The sequence below is a fragment of the Rhagoletis pomonella genome, unplaced genomic scaffold, assembly GCF_013731165.1.
Source record: "Rhagoletis pomonella isolate Grant_MI unplaced genomic scaffold, Rhpom_1.0 Rhpom_scaffold_00011, whole genome shotgun sequence".
Classification (NCBI taxonomy): Eukaryota; Metazoa; Arthropoda; class Insecta; order Diptera; family Tephritidae; genus Rhagoletis; species Rhagoletis pomonella.
The window spans coordinates 13185794-13206975 of NW_023458565.1; the positions used below are offsets into that span (position 1 = coordinate 13185794).

Here is a 21182-nt window from a genome sequence, read left to right on the forward strand (position 1 = left end):
AGTGCGTTTTTTGCTCCCGCACAAATACACTTGCATTAAAAATTTATTATCAGCACTTTGCTTTAACGAATTTTCACTTCATAGCTCACACTCGCTTTTTCACAGCTACTTTTTTTTTGTATTTCTTGTTCTTTTTTTGTTTTGGCCAATTTGTAGCTCACTCATCACTCATTTTGTGGCGCTCTCTCAAATTGATTTTCTACTTGGTCTCGTATGATTTTTTCACGTTTTTTCGCCTTTTGTTTTCATTCTTTCACTTCGCGCTGGCACATTGTACGGACGAGAGTTGTACATATATTTGTTGCACGTACATATGTATATACATACCTACTTGCCTAACTGGGACCACTCGTATCTGTGTGTGTGTGTGTGTGTGTGTGTGTGGGATCCCCACATGCGGGTGTGTCTGTGCTTAAAATTCAATGTGTAGCCATGTAACGTTCGTCGTTGCCATTGCTGTTGCTGGTGAGAGTTCTATACACTTTCGTCTACTATGCAGCCATCAGTTGCAAAAGCGGGCATCTTCAAGTGGCAAGTAGCCGGGGATAGTGTCGCGTTGAACGCATTTGTGATACGATTACATCCGTGTTTTTTTTTGTGTTTTCATCTTTGGTTGAATCTGTGTGAATCGTAGAAAGAAAATCCGCTTTAGTGGCACGGTTAGGGAAATTTATTTAGTTTAGTGGAAATTTTTACGCCAAGCGGATGTCAACTGTGAAGTGTGATGCTTGTGGACGAGCGATACATGTGTTAACGGAAGTGAAAATTACATATGTTTTAAAAATGATGGTGCAACGTGCGTGAAAAATAGCGCGAGCTTAAAAATATGTAACAAAACTAAAAGAAAGTAATAAAATGTGCAGAAAAATAAAGAAAATATTATACAAAAATAAAATGCATTTACATAACTATAACATAAAAAAAAAAAAACAAATTAATAAAAAAAAAAATTAATTAATTTAAAACAAAAAAATAAATCACGCCTGTTAAGAAAACGCTTACAATTAAAGACCGTTAATCCGCCTTAAAGACAAATTTTTTTACCTTCTACATAGGTTGTGTCCAAATTTTTTTTAAAGCAGCAAAGGCAGCATCTGCATCCGGATTCCACCATTCGCTCTCGCTTATTTTGATAGCTTAAGATCTCCAAAATAATAGCAGGCGCGCCTAACAACATGCAACAATTAGGTACATGCCCCTCGTACTGTCAGCATGGGGTGATTACACATTACATCTGTTACTTTTCCATGTACTTTTAGGCCCCGCTGATTTTCATTTACAGTATTTTCGCGATGGAAATTTAGCGTAGCGATTGCCAGAATACCACTGCTGGCTTACGATCTCACGTGTACTCACGCTATCGTATTTTAGTGGAGCTTAGCTTTCGTGAAGCGAATCCTATCAGTTTCCATTCATCATTCTCAAATTTCTCCAAGACAGCCTTGATTGGCGCTGTAATGCTTAAGCGATTCTGGCCGAGTCCAACAAAGCACGCCCTCCAAGACACCATCAATCGCGTAGTTCGAGGCATCAATTGCCTCCCGAGAGTTGCTATTCCGACAACTCGGGAATGCCTGAGTTGATTTTTCAGTCCCAGCAATTCTGCTTTTGTAATTTTTAACAACTGTTTCAGCTACGCAATCGACGTCACCCAGGCCTATCTATAAGATAGCCCACGAAAACTGCGCTTGACGTTTGCCCAAGCTTTTATTAAACGAGCTTCCCGATGAGCTAGAGATTCGGAAACTTCAAAATTAGCTTAGAAATAGACCTCTAGGTGGTGCAGGTGTCGAGATATTTAAAAAAGCCGGTCCGTTATGGTCCGATATTGTTTATATTTAGAACTTGAATGTAAAGAAAGTACACTACAGAAAATTTAGCCGTTAAATGGTACGTGGCCGAACTTTTTTCTTTTTTATTAACCAATAACAATTTAGTTACTTGTTATTATTCGATGTTAACTTTTAAGTGATTTCTTTTGAGGATATCAAATACTTGGCGCAAATACTAAGTCCACTTTTTTTGAAAACATATTTTGATACAGCCAGCAAGAAAAATTAGGATTCCAACGCAAAAGGGAATTCTGCGCAAAACTACTTTCGTCAGCATAAGAAGTTTTTTCCTCTACCTTAAAAGTTTTAGAACGGGTATAGCAACTTTTCACTCTAAACTAGCGATATAAATATTTTTCTTCTTTTTTAATTAAATTTGTTTCTCTTTTAATTTAATATTATTTTAAATTTTAGATTTTATTTGCTTTAAAAAAAAAAATATTTGTTTAATTTCATTTACTTTTTTAAAACTGAGTTTACTTTTTCCTCTCTTTTCTCTGAGTTTATTTTTTTTTTATAATTTGTAGAAAAATTTTGTATTTATTTTATTTTAATTTTATTTTTTCTCTTTTAAATTTTAGATTTTATTGCTTTAAAAAGAAAAATATTTGTTTAATTTCATTTATTTTTTATAAACTCGTTTTATTTCATTGCCTTTAATTTAATTCTCCTTTAATTTTTAGAACATATTGAGCCCCAACCGACAAAAAGACGTTAGCGACACTTTTTTTTACAAAATTTTCGTTTTGATACTGAAATGTTTCTAGATTATGTCTATTATTTTAAGAAAAAAAATTTTTTTTTTGGTTTAATTTCAGTAAATTTTTATGAACTTATTTCTTGCGTTTCTTGATTATTTTTTATATATTTTTTTTTAATTTAATTCTCTTATTTTTTTTAGATTTTATTGTTTCAAAAAGAAACACTTTTGAATATCATTTAATTTTTATTGATACTAATTTTTTCTTTTTTTAATTTTTTTTTATAATTTTTATTTTGATTCCTTAAAGAAATATATATTTTTTAACTTCGTTTAATTAAAAAGAAATTATTCCCAAAAGACAAAGAGAATAACGCTAACTAACTAAGACCGCATTTTCAATTAGTTTTTAGAAAGACAGAAATGAGCTTTCAGTATAGTTGTCTGAATTGACAATTGTCGTACGAAATACTGTGGTAAGTTGAAAGACATTTGCCAGAATTGCTATGCAAATTTTCGTGATGTTAAAGCATTAAGGTTTATTTCCAAATTAAATTGTTAAACAAATATTTCCGCGCTTCATTTTCGCGTTTTTTAAAATTAAGTTAAAAAGCAACTATCTGTTCCTCCATACCATTCACTTTGTGGCCTACTCAGATGCAGTTAAAAACTTAGTGACTTTTTTTAGACTGGAGACGTAAGACCGCTTACTGGATTCCAAATAGGCTCAAAATCGATGTTCGTCACGAAAAGTATCTATTAGTGATTAAAGACTGCTAAATGAATACCAGCATAAATTAAAATTATTTAAATGAAAGAAAAAAAAAATATATATATATAAATAAATAAAAGAAAATTATAAAAATAAATTAAAAAATTTATAAAAATAAATAAAAAAATTTATAGAAATAAATAAAAAAAAAATTTAATCAAATTAAGGTCAACAAAAATGTGAATCGAACGGCTGAAAAATATGTATTTCAAAATGCGAAAATTTTAAAAGACATTCTCTTTCAGGTAGCTTCATCATCTGCAGATTAATAATTCTTTAAAGTCTGCAGTAAGCAAATGTTTTCTTCGGCATATTTCTGCCATGCAGTTCTGTTTACCCAACAGAAAAAATCAGCTTACTTAGTGCAGTGAATTATTAAAAAACAAACAGCAGAAACAAACGGATGTAAATATACATATGTACTTATATATACAGCTGGCTTGCACACAGTCACGTAAAGAATAAATACTTAACCACTTTAAAAATATAAATAAACACAACAACTGTGGCGTGCCTATTTGCCAACGCCGCGAGAGATAACGTAGATATCCATCCAACAGATACACTTTGTAAGCGCCTAACGTTCTGTAAAAAAACGATAAGAAATTCTTATTCTTGCATACACCACACGATACATATGTAATAATGTAAATAAAACGTGATTTGCTGGTAAATACGAAAGAGTGCTGTGTTTAATGGCAATAAACTCCAGCAGCAAGCTATTATAATACATACATACTCGTAGTGCACTGCTTGTGTGGCAAGCGCGCGTGTGTTAATTTTGATATCTATTATTGTGAATGTGCACCCAAGTATAAGTTAAAAAGAAAAAAGAAAAAAACAAATAAAAATTGTCATTAGTTTATCTTGCAACGGCGCGTTGCACAATCAATCGCGCCACCGCAATCACAACCATAATCGCAATTGAAATCGTAATCCCAATTGCCACCTACACACATACACACATTCGGTTACTTTGAATTGTAAATTTTTTTAACTGGAAATAAATAATTACCGCTAGAACGCTGACAATTTTCAATTATGCTCGCCATTAAGGAGTGTTTAATACGCGAAGGTGTTCTGAATTTGACGTCAACTGCCAACCATGGCACCATTGACGGTAGTCGCCTTCCAGCTGATGCAACGAATGGTGGCGTTGGTGATGGTGGTGCGGAAGGCGATGGTGCGGCTGCAGCTGCAGCTGGGGCGGCAGGTGTTAACAACACAAGCGTTTATCGCAACAAGTACAACAACAACGGCATTGCCAACAGCAATAGCAACAGCAACAGCAACATCAATAATTTGCGCGCCATTAGCGCGAATTACACTTACAGTAATAATAATCGTAATAATCGCAATTATGCAGCTGCACCACCACCACAACGACCATTGGCACTCGATTCCGACTCCCAGTTGGCCAAGTTGAGAGATCAAAGTTAGTATTTGTTACATTTGTGTGTGTTTGTAGCCATAAAGTATGGTGGGTTAGGGTGGGTCATTTCGTATTGGAGATTTTTTTTTGACTATGCGGGTAGGGTATATGAGTAGTCTACGTGAAATTTTATGCAAATTTGCCTAAGAAACCTGGGGGTCTAAACTCAATTTCGAGCTTGTCAAATTGCGAACGTTTTCTTTTGCTGTAGTGTCGTAAATAACTGTTTTAATTTTTTATAAAGACATGTTCTAAGAGGTTTTCGGTATGAGGAATCCATTTCTGTACTTATTATTTTCTCAAAACACCCGCCAGAGGGCGCAAAATATATATTTGTTTGTAATCATAATCGTAAAAGGGAAAGAAAGCTTAGTTACATATGAATGTAGCCTGAGTTATTTATGCAATTGTTATCTTTACATTGTAGCAGGCCTATATCTGTACATTATAGATAATAAAGAAAATTTAATATGGAGGGTCTATATTAGAGCTACAGAAGTCAAATCAACAATGTTTAGAGTTTTTGTCTGTCTCTCTGTATGTTTGTACGCGCATCACTAGAAAACTAATGCGTGAAATCGAATACAGTTTTCAACGAAGCATTGCTAAAGGCCTATCTTAAAATATTGAAAAATAATAATTAGCGAGTTGCCACCTGTTTAAAAATTGCAGTTTAAGTAAAGATAAAGTAAATATTGCAATTTGGCTTTCAAAAGAACGAAGTTTAAGAAGGCTTACAGTTGAAAATATTTTTGTGGAAGGTTGCCACCTGTTTGAAAATTTCAATCTGATTTAAGTGATAAGTATCAAACTAAAGAGGTTTAGGAAAGTTCACTGCCAAAAATATTTTTGAGGAGCGCTGCCACCTTTTTGAAAACTCGTTTTTTTAATTATTAAATTGATAAAATAAGTGAAATAAGTATTACAATACGGGTATCAAAAGAAAGAGGTTTAAGAAAGTTTACTGCCGAAAAAATGTTTGTAGCGGGTCGCCACCTATTTTAAAAGTGACAAGATACGGTAAATATTGAATTAATACACCTTTGAAGAAAGTGCACGATATGTAGAATCGAGTTATATGAGTATAAATTAAATTTACAGGATTAAATACCTTTGAAAATATTTATATTAAATAACACCCTTAATAGAAAATAAAGTATGTTTTATAAATCGAAAATTTGTTTAAAAATCTCCCTTCATAAAGCTCTTCAAATCTATTATAGAAAAGAGTGCCATACTGATTTCTGCATACAAAAAGCCCCATACAGAATGATTTTATAAGAAAATTCAAACGCTTCTTTACGAAACTATGCCAAAATACAACGTTACTAAGAAAAAATTTGCTAAGAATTTCACGAAGAATACTTTTATGTCATACCCGCAAAGTAAAAAAAAAATAAAAATCTGCCTACCCTAATATGCATACATATACAATTTTATTGTATGTATTAGTCATGCATTAGTCATTCATGAATTCATTCTATTAGTAATTATTGCATTAATTTTGTTCTGTGTCATTTGTTTTTTTTTGTGCTAATTTTGGATAACCGATGCATTTTGAGTTATTTTTTTTCGGATGCACATAAATTTAATAATGACTTAATACTACACCATGCTACAAAAACCAAAGGTTTTCAAAACACGCAAAACAATCAGTATGCTCACGAAACTAGGGGCCAAATATATTAAAACTGCGTTTTTATTTTTTCGCTCTGACGGCCTTTTTTTAAATGATCTTTCAAAGATGTAATAAATTCAAAAAAAAATATATATATATTATACAAAATCAGTGCAATGTAGAGTAACAACATGGGTGCCAAATGAAATAGAAAATTCTGCAGATAACAAAAATAGTTCTAGACCATTTGAGACTAGCTTCGGACTATTTCGGGGCTAGTTCGGGTACATTTCGGAACTAGTTCGGCCTCATGTTCGGACTTGTTCAGGAGCGTTTCGGGACTAGTACCTTATTACAATGGTATCTTTTTACTCAGAAAAGTGATATTGATATAACATCTGGAACCTCTGAAAAATCAACAATACTTAACCAGGAATCGTTGTTGATTTAATGTTGTGGAGTAGTAGTTTGGGAGGGTAAAATGCATAACTATTATTTTGAAGATTTCATTGCTTCAGTCGCTAGAAAGCCAAAGTCGAGGTCGTAAAATTAAAATAAAAAAATACTTTTCACAATAAGCCACTCGCTGCCCTTGCCAACAACAGATCATAGAGCTACCTAGCTCTGGAATTAAGTTTGATTTTTTTTTTACTTTTTAATTAATTTCAATATACATATAAGTTTTTGCGTAATTAATTTTTATTTCATCTTTGCCTTTAAAATATCCATGTGTGCACGTTCTCGTTTTGCGTATTGTGTTGCTTAATTTTTGAGTTTTTATTATTTTAAACCGTATGAAGTAAGCATTTGTCTGGGATGCGCATACATAGTACATACATATGTATGTATGTACATATGTGTGTAAGTGCCCGAACAATAGATTTCATATCTCCACAGGTTGTTAACTTCATGAAAAACGTGTGTTCTATTCCGGTCGCTCATTCACTCTTCACACGATTAGATACCTACTTTTTTAATAACTCAGCTGTCAGTCAGTCATTCTAGTTTTCTAGTTTATTGCTCTCTGGTTAAAGATCTTAAACTTTTGATATTTGTGCCGAAGTTTATATGTACATATTGTGTGTGTGAGTATGTACACTGCCGGCAAAAAGTATTGGCTTAGCGAATTTTTCACAATATATGCACCAATTTCTATTCAAATATTTTTCCGCAAATTTTTTATAAAAATGTGGTTCATTCTACAACAAAAATTATAAAAATATCGTTCCTAAACTTTGGTGAAAATTCAGCAAATTTTCATGAAAATTTTCAACTTTTTAATCAGATCTTGTAGAATTTTTTTTGAGTATGCAGATTTGATTCTATTATAATAAAGTACAAGTTTTAACTAATTAGGAATTACCGTTGATTTTTGGTAATTTTTTCACGCAGTTTCTTCCATTTAAACAAAGATTTTTCGAAAATACTTTATATGGAAAAAATGCAAACAAAACACCTTCAACAAAAAAAAAAAAAATTCTCAAAAATCAAGGCGATTAGTAAGTAGTAAAAACTGACTCCGAACATGCATTTTTTTACTAGAATTGAATGGGCTACAAAACTGCATACTCAAAAAAATCTGATTAAAAAGTTGAAAGATCGTATGAAAATTTATTGAATTTTCACGAGTTTTGTACAAAGTTTAGAAATTATATATTTGTGTTTTTTCTTGTAGAATGAACCATATTTGTATAAAAAAATTAGCGGAAAAATATTGGAATAGAAATTGGTGCATGTATTGTGAAAAATTCGCTGTGCCAATACTTTTTGCCGGCAGTGTATGTATGTTTGTCTGTATATACTCGTAGCATACCTGTTAATACAATAATTTTTATAAAGACAACGTACAAGAACAAACGTAATCACTTCACATTTCGCAATAGAGTATATCACATAGTCATAGGTTAGATAGTTATACATATGTACGTTAGGGCGGGTCAATATTTTTTTTTTTTTGACAATGCACGTACATATCTCATAGGAGGATTCTAGCAAATTTGCCGAAGAAATCATCTGCTTAAAATCAATTCGGAGTTTGCAATTTGGCAAACTCCCAAGGCTTCTGCCGCAAATTTGCTTAAAATTACACGTAGAATCCTTCCGTGCTATATACGCGCATAGTCGAAATGCAAATTGACCTGCCCTTATGTACGTACATGCATAGTTAATATGTATACGTGTTTAGGATGTAAATGTGTATAAGTTAGGAACTCATTTATAATAATTAATCTGACTTTGTAGGTTTTTAGGTTTAGATTTTCTTGGAATTATAATAGTAAGCTTAGTATTTAAATGAGACCAATTCATATTTGAGCGAGTTTATGTTCACTTACAATTTCGCAAACGTTGATATTTTGAGAAGTTTCCTTCTTCGGCAACTACTAAAGCTACGTGCGCTCTAAAACTTGAAAAATAATACGTTACGAACATTTCGATAGTTAAACACATGTTAATATCAATTAAAAAATTGCATAAATATATAAAAATACATTAACAAATAAAAACACTTTTGTCGATTAATTTATCAATAAATGTAGGCGTCCTGTGATTTTTCCTCGAATCGAAAATTTTAAAATTTTCTGTCAGTTCTATAAAAAACCACGTTTATCGGTAAATTTATCGATATATTCAGGTTTCGAATCGAAGGTCTAAAAGTTTTCTCTCGGTTTTATAAAAAAAAAATTTAATTTTTCAATTCGTAGGAAAACAAGCATACACTCAATTTATCGATTAATCAGCCTACAAGTGTATCATTGAAAAATCGATAAGTATGACGATAACGATATTGATGAACGTATCGATAACGTCGTCGACAAATGTATCGAATTATCCACATTTGTAGAAACAATTTTCAAGTTGTTCAGCCTAGCATCCCTTGCTCCCTTTCTCTTTTTTTGTAAACCAACAAAATTATTGTAATTATGTACTGCCAGTACATTTGTTTGCATAAGTGTTCCATTTAATTTGTTTGCATAAGCACTTTACTGCCAATTTGTTTGTGCAACACTTAATTGCAACTAAGTGTGGTAACGCTTTGCGGTAAAAAAAAAAAACCAAATAGAAATTTCCAACGCCTAGCAGTACATAGCAATCTATGTAATGTTGAGAGAAATGCCTAAATAGCATCCACAATGCTGCCATCCCTGCTGCTTGCTTTACCTTTGATTAGCGAAGTAAGGCGTACATAGGTATAGCTCGCCTCCATGTATTAGTGTGTGAGTGAAGTGGGATTTTATTCTTAGCCCACTTAAAGTACCTTCGTATACACATTATGTACATTAGAGTGGTCCAAAGATTATAAAATCAGAATTTTATTGCTCTCCCCCAATGATACCCAAAATTGTTTATTTAACCATTTTTTTAATATTGACTAATTTTTTACGGGTCCCCCAAGAGCCCCAATATTGAAATGGGGGACCCATGAAAAATAGTTAATATCGAAAAATGGTTAAATAAACAATTGGGTATTATTATTTGAAGTCTCCCGAAGAGAAACAGTTTGCCAATTGAAAAATATTAATTTACAAGGACTATATACCACGTCTACGATAGTTTTTCTACAAATAAAATAAATACATGCAAAACTTTAAGCGGTTTGAGCGACCTTTAAATATTTTTTGATTAAAAAAAGAACATTGGTAAATCTTTTCGAGGAGCTGAGATCATTCAAATTCCGACTTTACTTTTCTCACATCCATTTTTGGACCACCCTTATGTACATGCATATGAATGTACATTCACAATTATACAAATTTATTTAAATTTGTATGCTCGCCGACAAGTGCAAAGCATAAAATGCTTATATGTATATATACAAAGGCAGTGCATTAAGATGGCTCAGTAACTGTAAATGTTACTGGTCGCGTCGTATCTATTATGCTAAATTTCAGCTAGGCATTAAATGACAAATTTTTAATGACAATATTGGGCATTAAAAAATTCGCGTGCCGTTACATTCATAAAAATAGTCATTATCTATGTCGCATACATTTTTTGTCATTTCAATACCTACTAGAAATTCGGCATTCGAATTTTTCGCTAGTTTTATGTACTGTAGGGTAATCCTGTTGTTGTCCTCGTCGTTGCCGATTAAATATGGTAGGGTTTACATTTTAAATACTACGGCATCCTGTGCTGGTTCAATGGGTTATGTTTTTACTGCCCCTTGCAGTGGAAATATTTCGGAAGACAATTTTGAGTATTGAGCCAGCGTTCTTGATTCTTTCATGATTCCTTCAACTAGTGATATATTCACCAAATAATGAATTTTATCAATGAAATTACGAATGAATTTAAAATATGATCTGTCAAAAAAGTACCGGTAATTGTATTGCACGGGTAGAACCAAGGCCTACAATGTTTTCCCCTAGATTAGAATACAAAAGCAAAAAGTGTGCAATATCCTACCTCGCTTATGAGTATCATCAACTGTTTTGTTCAGAAGTGTCAGTGGAACTCATACTTACAATTGAATCATAGAAAAAAGTTCAATAAAAATTACATAGACCCAGCCTAATGTATGTGTTAGAAAAATAGAGGCCTACACTTCGCTTTTGTAAATATTTATGCATGTAAATGCTTAAGTATCGAACTAATTGAAGTTTTCTCAATCGAAGTTTATCCGTCAATGCCACGATATACTTATGCACACATACATACATACACAGGAGCACAGAACATCGATAAACGAAGGTATTCGGAATATTAGTATGTATTGATTTCATTCTTATTACTCATTTACCATCACAAATTACTGAAAAGCAATCTCGCTCAGCAAAGCTTATGCAGCTACAGAGAAGAAGAATCTGAAATATTATCAGAAAATTTAGCAATAAAACAATTCATTTGCAGCTGAAATTCCAATAATCGCCTAATTTAATGATTGCGCTTAATTACACATTTACATTTAAGTATTACATGCCTAGATTTCTGTTTAGTTCCAGTCTTTTACATGCTGTATTAATTAAGTATCGATTTGTTCATAGCAGCACATACTTACATACGCATATGTATGCTCATTTGCCTAAAGCTATTTGCTACAGATGCTTACACAAGCTTGCAAGTTCATTATCGTAACCTGAATTGTTTAATATTTTCCTAGTTGAACTACTAGTTAGTTTGTGTGTTTCGGATACCGCACCTCTATTACGTTTTTGCTTCTGCTTAACCTTCCCCACAGACCGTTTTTACTTTCATGCCAAAGTGCGTAACCAATAATAACCAACCAAGTACATATTAGTTGTATTAACATAATTTTCTTTTACGCTTTGTTGCATAAATTCGTTGAAGCCCTAAAAGTGCGCTCAATTACACGCACACAAAGGAATTTTGCGGTATTATAGCATTGAAGAAGTATCGACCGTGAACCTTTAAAGCAGAATATGGTAATTGCATAATGCATATGAAAGCATGTATGTATGTATGTTTGACTAATTAAGTGAAACCACGAAGCCTTACACTTAGGAGTAGGTTAAAAGTTATAAGCAGAATATATGTGCACAGATTTTTCAGATAATATTTATGTACCTATGTTGGTTGGTAATAGCAAAACCAACAATTTTCATCTTTCACACAGATTGTTTTTACAGCATAATGAACCATATTTTTGCTATTACCAATCAAAATTCTAAACAGCGGATTTTCGGCCCACGCTTATGTATGAATATTTTACAAAAGTCGTCAGAATTGTATACGGGGCGTTATTTGATTTGTTTCAAATTTTTAGGGTTGATGGATAAACATAAATACATAATAAATAAATACGAAATTTGAGCCACATTAATACATTTTTAAAAACTTTACAGCACAAAAACAAAAACAAATCGATTTAATACTTTCCCAGTGGGAATTAGGAGCACGTAATAATACCTTATTAGCAACTTACTCTTCACCTGGCAGTCATTACCATTTCCCTGCCGAACGTCCCTTACTTTTACAAAGGCATGGCCGCCTTATGTAAGTAGGAATTTAGAATGTACATTTGGTATCAGACATACTTCTGAGCCGCTTTACAAAGTAAGTTACGTGTAATGCAGAGAAGTCGCTCGGAGTAGTTCGGCGCTTGGAGATAACTTCGGCTGCACGTTACTTTGCAACTGACAACGTAATGTGTCGTTGGAGGTGTTCATTTTGTGCTTTACTAGTAGATGACACTGGCCATGATGACAATTTTGGTACTAAAAACTGAAAGAAAACATGGCTTACCTCGTAAGGTGCTTACCTATTTTCCCAGTGGGTTACGACCAAAAAATTAGAAAAAAGAATCACACATACACACATCAAAATTCTCTATGAAAAGGAATATTTTTTTTCTTGAAAAATTTTTCACATACAATTTTTTTGATTAAAAAAAAATAGTTTTTAAAAATATGCCATCTTAAAAAAAACTAAAAAATCACAATTGCGCATTTCTTAAGTATAGTATTATGGGGTGCACTCTACAATAATTTGAGTTTGAATTTTTTTTACACTGAAGTTGATTAAAATGATTAGATTATGAATTTACAAATTTTTTAAATTTTTTTAAATTTTTTTAGAACTTTTTTGAGTATACAGTTTTGTAGGCCATTAAATTTTAGTATAATAAAGTGCAAGGTTTAAGCGATTGCAAAACTGGCGTTAATTTTATTTTTGTTTTTGAATTTTCTTTGAAAACGGTTTTACGCATTTTCTTCCATAAGTGTAAAACGCCTTCAGCATAAAAAATATTAAAAATCAACGCAATTTTGCAGTAGCTCAAGATTACGATTAAGGCTAAGGTAATCGTTCATTATTATGCAGGAAACTACTCAAATAATATGGTGCTATGGGTGATAGGAAGAAAAAGTTTCATTTCAGTCGCGCATTGAATCCCCACACAAATCTTTTTTTTTCAGTTATTAATTTACTAGCACTCGGTAGGAATCGTATTGGTGGTATACTAGAGTGGTTCATAAAAACACTCTTTTTGGAAATTCATAAACGCTACATCAGAATATTGTTATTTGTGATAAAAAAAGAGACACGTATTTTTTTATTTTGAAAAAAAAAGTCGGTTTTTTTATAAAAACGCTGATGTTCTCAATTTTTTTATTTTCTTGACATGTTAAAATGCAGCTAAAATTGTGGTTTTTACATATAATTACTTTGGTATTATTGGGGAACATTCCGTTAATTACACACCTGTCTTGGGCAGTTGGAATGGGCCTAGTGCCCGAAAATATGCTCTCGAAAAGAGACTAGTAAAATTAAAACGTTGATACTGAACGATTTGCGCATTGTCATTGGAGCTTGTTACCAGGGGGTTTCTGGGGTTCTGGCTATTTAAATAATATATTCCATATACAATTAGATTTTGTTCATGCTGTATATGGAAGAAAATGCGCAACAACCTCGACAAAAAAATCTCAAAAATCAACGAGAATTTTCAGCAACTTGAAATTTGCATTTTATTGCACTAATAGCATATTTCCACCAAAATCTTAACTGTAGCAGTAATCTCCGTTTTCCAATAGGCTAGGCGGAAATAAACTATAAAATTGAATGGACAGCATACTCGAAAATTTTCTAAAAACTCTGAATAAAAATTTTGATGAATATTAATTATGTTATATGTCGAACTAATAAAATAACATTGAAAATAAATAAATATAAGATGCAAATAATATAATTTTAAATTTTGGTGGTCTTTACACGACAATCTACTACACCTGTATTCTCAGATGGTTTTCAGAGGGCGTAACATTCGAAATATGCGACATATTCGTAGGGCAATTGAAATTCGATATGAGTACACACCATCAATTGTGCCAACCAACATCCATCAAAAAGATCACACAATTCATTAAAATTTCTATCAACATTAAATAGCTATTTAATGTACAAGGAAACATAACAAATGAGGTCTTGCTCTAAAAACACTACCTGATTTCATTAAACGACAACAAGTGTCTTTGTGCCAAAAACCAAAATGTTCGCACATGTATACATACATACAGTTGCGAGTAAAATAATAGCAGTAAAATTCAAAAAGAATGCTGCTGGTAACTTATGTTTACTTATTAATTGTTAATAATTTTCGTTTAAAATATGCGTCGATCAGTAACAGAAACCGCATAAATAAAAGTTTCAAGACCTGCAAAATGTTCACAAAAATTAATTAAACTTAAAAAAATGTTCACCAAAATTTCGTTTTTTTTAATTAGATTTCTTAGAAAGATTTTTAGTATGCAGTTTTATAGTCCTAGTATAATAAAGGGAAAGTTTCAAGTCGCAAAAACTACCGTGGATTTTTTAGATTTTTTTTTGTGCATGGTGTTGCGCAATTTCTTTCATACAACGCATGAACCAAATTTGTTTTTATATGGAAGAAAATGCGCACACCCTCGGCAAAAAAATTCTAAAAAATTCAAATCTTTCTAAGAAATGTAATTTAAAAAATCGAAATTTTGATGCAAATTATTTTAAATTTAATTTTTGAGAACATTGTGCAAGCTTTGAAACGTTTATTTGTGCGGTTTCTGATACAGATCGACCCATATTTTAAACGAAAATTATTAACAACAAATAAATAAACATAAGGTACCAGCAGCACAATTTTGAATTTTATTGCTATTATTTTACTCGCAGCTGCATATACATATGTACACAAGACGTTAATATTTGTCATTACCGCGAGCGATTAAAAAAATTTTAACACACTTGGGGAAAACGTGCCACTAATTATTAGCATGAGAATGAAGAACATAAATGAATAATTATAAAAAATCTTTAATTTCTAGTCTTTTTTTTTGTTAATTTTACAAATTTGTGGATATTAAATTCTGATTTTCACAAATTGTTTTCAATGCAAACAAGAATAACTTATGAAAATTTAATAAAAGTTGATCTAAGCTGAGAACTTTAAATTAAATTTTTGTTTAGAAAAAAAAACCGCATACCCTTAATATCCGCATACTAAATACATTTTTATTCATGTATACAAACATTGCCACATTACTAATGATTTATTATTGAGTATACACTTAGCATTTGTGTTAAAACGCATGCATACAGAGGTGACCACATAATTAGGAACACACTACATCTTTACATGTTTTGACTATTTATTTTTTATTTTTTGTTTTAACAAAAATATAATTTATATCACAACGAAAACCATGTAACTCAAAGTTCAAAATCTTGTACAAGACCTATAAAAAAAATCACCACATTTCACAAAATGGTCATCAAAATTTGAAAATTTTTAAACAGAATTCCTAGAAAAAATTCGGGTATAAACTTTAGCTCATGCAATTTTAGTATAACATTATCGAAGAGACTAAGAATTCGTGTTGATTTTTGAATTTTTTTTGCTGCTCATTTTCTTCCACATAAAAAAATATTTTGTTTGGAAGAAAATGCGTTTGAAGCTGGCACAATATTATACTAAAATTGAGTGGGCTATATATGGGCTGTATATCTGAATTTTTTTCTAGAAATTTTGATAAAAAGGTTTGAAATTTTGATGGCCGTTTTTTGAATAATATTGACGAATATTTATAAGTTTTGTTTAGGGTGTGAAAATTTGAGCTACATGGTTTTCGTTGTGGTATAGACTATATTTTTGTAAAATAATAAATTAAAAATAAATATATAAAAAAATTAATGGTCCAAACTTGTAATGAAGTAGAATGGCCACAAAATTGCATACCTAAATTTTTTCTACAAATTTTGCAAAAAAAGTTGAAATTTTTACGGGCATTTTTTTGTTTTTGAAATATACTATACTTTTGTAACAAAAAATAAATAAAAATAAAAAAAATTAAATATATAAATGTTCAAAACTTCTGAAATAGTATTGTCCCTAATTACGCGACCACCACTGTATGTACATATACATAGATGTTTGCATGTTGGTATGTTATTTTTTGTTAGCTCATGTTTATTAATGGGGATTTTCTTCTGCATTCGATGCCGCCGACACTTTTGTATGTACAATATTTCGCTTACTACACACCGATGCCTATTCTCGAGTGCCAATGAAAGTATGCCATACTGCCGTTGAGACGCACAGCATCTGCTGTTTTGGTTTAGAAAATATTTTGAAATAAATTTGGATAAAAGCATATCTCAAGCGTGCTATAAAAATGTTATATAGATGTATCAAAGCACATTTTTATGCTTAAAAATGCATAGCGTGTGTGAGTATGGATGATCATACATGTGTGTTTTGAAACAATTTATGTGCCATGGCTGATATGTGCTTTCAAAGAGAGAAGGAAAAAATATTTTTACAAGTATGTACATACATACATACCCATTCGTTTTGTATCTAAATAAAAGTATTTTTCAAAAAACACAAAGTTACTATTTAGTCACCAAAACTTGATTTTTTCGTACCATGATGCATCAACATAAGCAATTTTTTTTTTGGGACACAAAACTTTTTCTTAACTTTTTAATCGTTTATTATACTTTGTTAAGCCTGGAAAGTTCTCTCAAACTTCATGAGAGAAAGCTAATCTAACGGCAAGATGATTTCAAGCAGAGTAGAGAGGAAATTCACATCAAGATTCCCATCTCAGTTCTTCAGAAATGGCATAGTCAAGAACACAATCTTTGAGAAAAGGTTATAGATTCAACTGGCCAGCAAAGCAACCTGTAACCAGACAATTTTAGATTATATCCTTCTGCCACGTATCTGAAATTGGTACACAGATGGTTCAAAAACTGACGAAAATATAGGTTGTATTCGAGCTACAGTTAATGCGACAATGTTACTTTTTATAAAAGAACATCACGTTCTACGCGAAAATTTAGGCGACTCTGCCTACTTCAAGCGTTCGAAAAACAAAATTTTCATTAGCAACTCAAAATCAACCTACAAATTTTGACTGCGCAATTTCTGCAGCATTTTAGAAGATTTTCAGTTGAGCATCAGGAACACGTCATCATGAAAGCAACAAGGCTGCAGTATTGCAGTAAAAGCGTAACGAGTAAACTGACAGTCCTATAAAACCAGAAATTTTCCTTGCTACTTAGAATTTTGTAATGAGTTTTGACGGTATCATGCACCCCTGATTCAATATGGGCTAACATGAAAAATATGCGATATAAGATTGTAACCAGGATCACGGCTTATGAACTTTTTTATTTGTTTATATCAGTTCCCGATTAAACGAGTTCTCCCAAATTCAGTGCACACTTTGATTTTGGTTTTTTTAAATTTATTTATAGATATATTTAAAAATAATTCAACATTTTGTGTTTTTATTTATTTAATTAAATTTATTTTTAGTTTTGTTTTTTAAATTATTTTATATTTTTTGTTTTAATATTATAATGTACATACATACATACATATTTTTTTTAATAATACATTTTTTTATAAAATTTTTCATCTTGTGTTTTTATATAATTGTTTATATTTAATTTTGCCTTTTTAAATATTATATATTACTTTTTAATTATTTATTTTATAATGTATCTTCATATATATATTTTTTTGTTAAAAACTATTTTTTTTAATTTTTTGATTTTATGTTTATTTTTATTTCTTTTTATGTTATTATTTTAATTTTTCATTTGTATTGTTGTTCTTCGTTTGTGTCATTTTATATTATTCTATTTTATTTTTTAATTAACTTATTTTTTAGGAATAGGTACTTATTTGAATTTTTTTAATTTCTTGTTTTCTATTTAACTTCATTATCTTATGTAATAATAAATTTTTTTGTATTGTTTTATTCTGTTTTATTTTATTTTATTTTCAAATAGATTTATTTGCATAGTATTTTTATATCTAAAAATTTTCAATTTATGTGTTTTATTTATTTTATTTTTTTTGCATGTAATTTTACTTTTTTATGTTATTTAATTGATTATTTTAAATTCAGTTTATCAAACTGTGTTCTATTTCTTTTTATTTCCTTTTTTATTTTGATATTTAATTTTTTACACTTATTTATTTATTTAACTTTTAATTATTTTATTTTATATACTTTAATTTTCTTTTTTGGTTTTTATTTTTATTTACTTTTTTCTAAATATATTTTATTTTATTTTTTCACTTTATGATCTTTTGTTTCTATTTCACTTTTGGTTTTTATTTAATTTTAGTTTCTAATTGAAATTATAATTTTTCTTCCATTTAATTTCTCACAAATACACATAATCTACCTCAAAAATAAAAGCATACAAAATTCTTTATTACCAAATTGCAGCGTGCGCTCATGAATCTTTTGTCACCCACCCACTCGCTTTTCGCGCAGCTTTCTGCACTTTCCCTTGCTTGCATAGATAAATCATTTATACTTACGAAATTTTCGTAAATTTTTTGTGCTGTGCGTTACCCTCGTTTTCAATTACCTCTCACCCTCCTGCGGCCTTTTGCGATTGCCTTCACTGTCATGTGTAAATTTTTGATTATTTTCGTAAAGCATTGACATTGCGCTACTTGGCCACATTGGGAGCACAATCCGCAGCTATCTGCAGCTACTTTAACGCCACTCTAAAAATAAGAATCTGCGGCTCGTAAATATCTTGAAAATTTAAATATTGTACGCTACGAAGAAAATCTAACAGCAGTAGAGATACTCGTGCTACATAAGCACGCTGCCTCTTCTCCACATTCGGTGCTGCGCAATTTGCTGCTTCAACAAAATTTGTAAATTTTGTTCCTAATTTTAAACATTTGTTCATCATTATTATAAAATTATTATTTTTTCTATAATTTTTCTCTGACAGCATTCTTCTTAAATATTATGATTAATTCAAATATTTTTTTTCAATGCTATGTCTACCAAATGCAGGCAGATGAACGAACGGCTGCAAAATTTCTCGAAGACATTATATGTATGTGTATGAGTATGGTTATAAAAATTTACTTATACTTAAATACATTTGATAGATAATGTCTTCTAGTGTTTATTTTGGCAATGCCGCTAAATTCTTTCCATTCTGGAATTTTGTGTTGCATGCACATTTTTACAAGTCATAAATGATCACGCGCTCTTGCAGTCAACCTGCTGGCGCCCACTTGCTGTCTTACCCTCGGCTCTGCTGTTGCATTTTTACTGGAGAGTATTTTTCCTCTTGCCTTTCTTCTATCTCTTCTCTACTTTCGCTTAACTGAATCTTTTGTAATTGTAACAATTTATTATTATTAGAAAATTTCCTCAAATCTATAATCTCTGTTTGTCACATTTATTGGCTGTTGTCTAGTAAATAATCCGATTTATGTATGTACACGACTGCCGCCGGTTTATGAAAACAATTCGCGTTTCGGCGAAATAAAATCAATATTGTGATTGTAGGCGGGCAGTCCAGTCAACCGTACTGTCATTTAATGGGTGACTCATTCGGTACGCAGTTGCTTGTTCTTTGTTGCTTGTGACGGAATATCGATTGAATTTCTGAAATGTGAGGAAACAATAAAATTTTTTCTTGAAAGCTCAAATTAAATAAATGCAAACTCCTCTCTGGGCGAATTCTGCTGAGATGGCGCTCAGTTTAAGATGAAAGAATGAACTCCATCAAAAGCGCTGCTAATATTCATTCTGAAGTTGATAAGCTAACTAATACCTAGCTAAATTGTTCAGGCCGATAAGTCCAACCACTTTCAGATACGAGGAATAAAAGATTGAATGGAAGATCATGGTGAACGTCATCACCTATCTTGGTGAGGTCATGCTACGCTAAATTTTCATCCCCTAAATTCTCTAAATAAAAAGCAGTGGATCCTTAAAGTATACAATAGGAAAAAGTGACATATACAATGAGTAATCAGCCAAATCTCGCAGTATGATGACCATGGGGTGATTTCAGAGATGATTTGAACTAGGTTGTTGGTTTCAGGAAAAAATTTAACCCTTTCAGCACCAAGTGAAGTATGCTTCGCAAAGAGTTCCTCCATTCATAGGTAAACTATGAACCATTTTAAAGTTTTCTGTTTTTCATATAACGTGATAAATTGCTTATAAACGGGATAAAATTATAAATTTGTATGGAATTTATATGGCAATTTTTGGTTTTGCTATTTTTATTACAAAATTTTAACAACAAATATAAGTGTTTTATCTATAAAAATTATCCTCAAATTAGAAGATTAAACAAAAATCAATTATAGAAAATAAATTTTTAGAAAAATTTAATTTATTAAAAAAAAATTAGTTCACGAAAAAAATTCTGTAGACAAAAACTATTTAAAAAAAAAGTCTAGTACAAAACGTATTTCGATTTTGTTTTCAGTGAAAGTCAATTTGGGTAGGTTAAATTGGTTTAAAGCAGAAAATGTACTAAAAAATCAGTTTTATAAAATAATAAATTTTTAGAAAAAATACACTTAAAAAAATCGTCAGATGATTTTTTTTCAAAGGAATTTTAGGAATGGATTTTTTTTTTGTTTGGGTAGGTTAAATTGGTTGTAAAAGAAAAATATGAAAAAAAATCAGTTTTATTAAATCATAATTTTTTAGAAAAAATTCGTCAGATAAATTTTTTGAAGAATTTTTAGAAAGGGATTATTTTCGACAGATTTTTTTTTTGGCAAATATTTATCTCATCTATAGAAAAAGTATTTTTTTACGAAAATATGCACTTTTTACTAGATACAAATAATTTTTTTTTGTGGCGAAAAGAATTTTGTTGGAAAATATTTTGAGGGAAGTGTAAAAATTTCTGCCTTTTAATTACCCTAAGTAAAATCAGATTTTTTTACCGACTTCAAAACAGGAGGAAGTTCTCATTTGGTCGTTTATACTTTTATTTACAAGCTTACGGTCGTATAAGGGTTAAAACATAGCTCTGATGCAAAGCAATCTGGAGTACCTTTAGTATGGAGGCTCATATCCAGACTCTGCAGCGTACAC

At 30.9% G+C, this 21182-nt stretch overlaps 2 protein-coding genes across 3 annotated transcripts in view; one reads left to right on the plus strand and one right to left on the minus strand.

Moving 5' to 3' along the window:
• LOC118747165 (pneumococcal serine-rich repeat protein-like) overlaps positions 1-21182 on the minus strand; it is a 283337-nt gene that overhangs the window by 39119 nt on the left and 223036 nt on the right. The window lies entirely within an intron of this gene.
• LOC118746644 (myosin-G heavy chain-like) overlaps positions 3746-21182 on the plus strand; it is a 42915-nt gene continuing 25478 nt past the window's right edge. For both annotated transcript variants that reach the window (XM_036480506.1, XM_036480507.1), the window contains exon 1: positions 3746-4739. In XM_036480506.1, the coding sequence (XP_036336399.1) occupies positions 4346-4739 (394 nt within the window). In that variant the 5' untranslated portion in view covers positions 3746-4345. The remainder of the gene's footprint in view (positions 4740-21182) is intronic.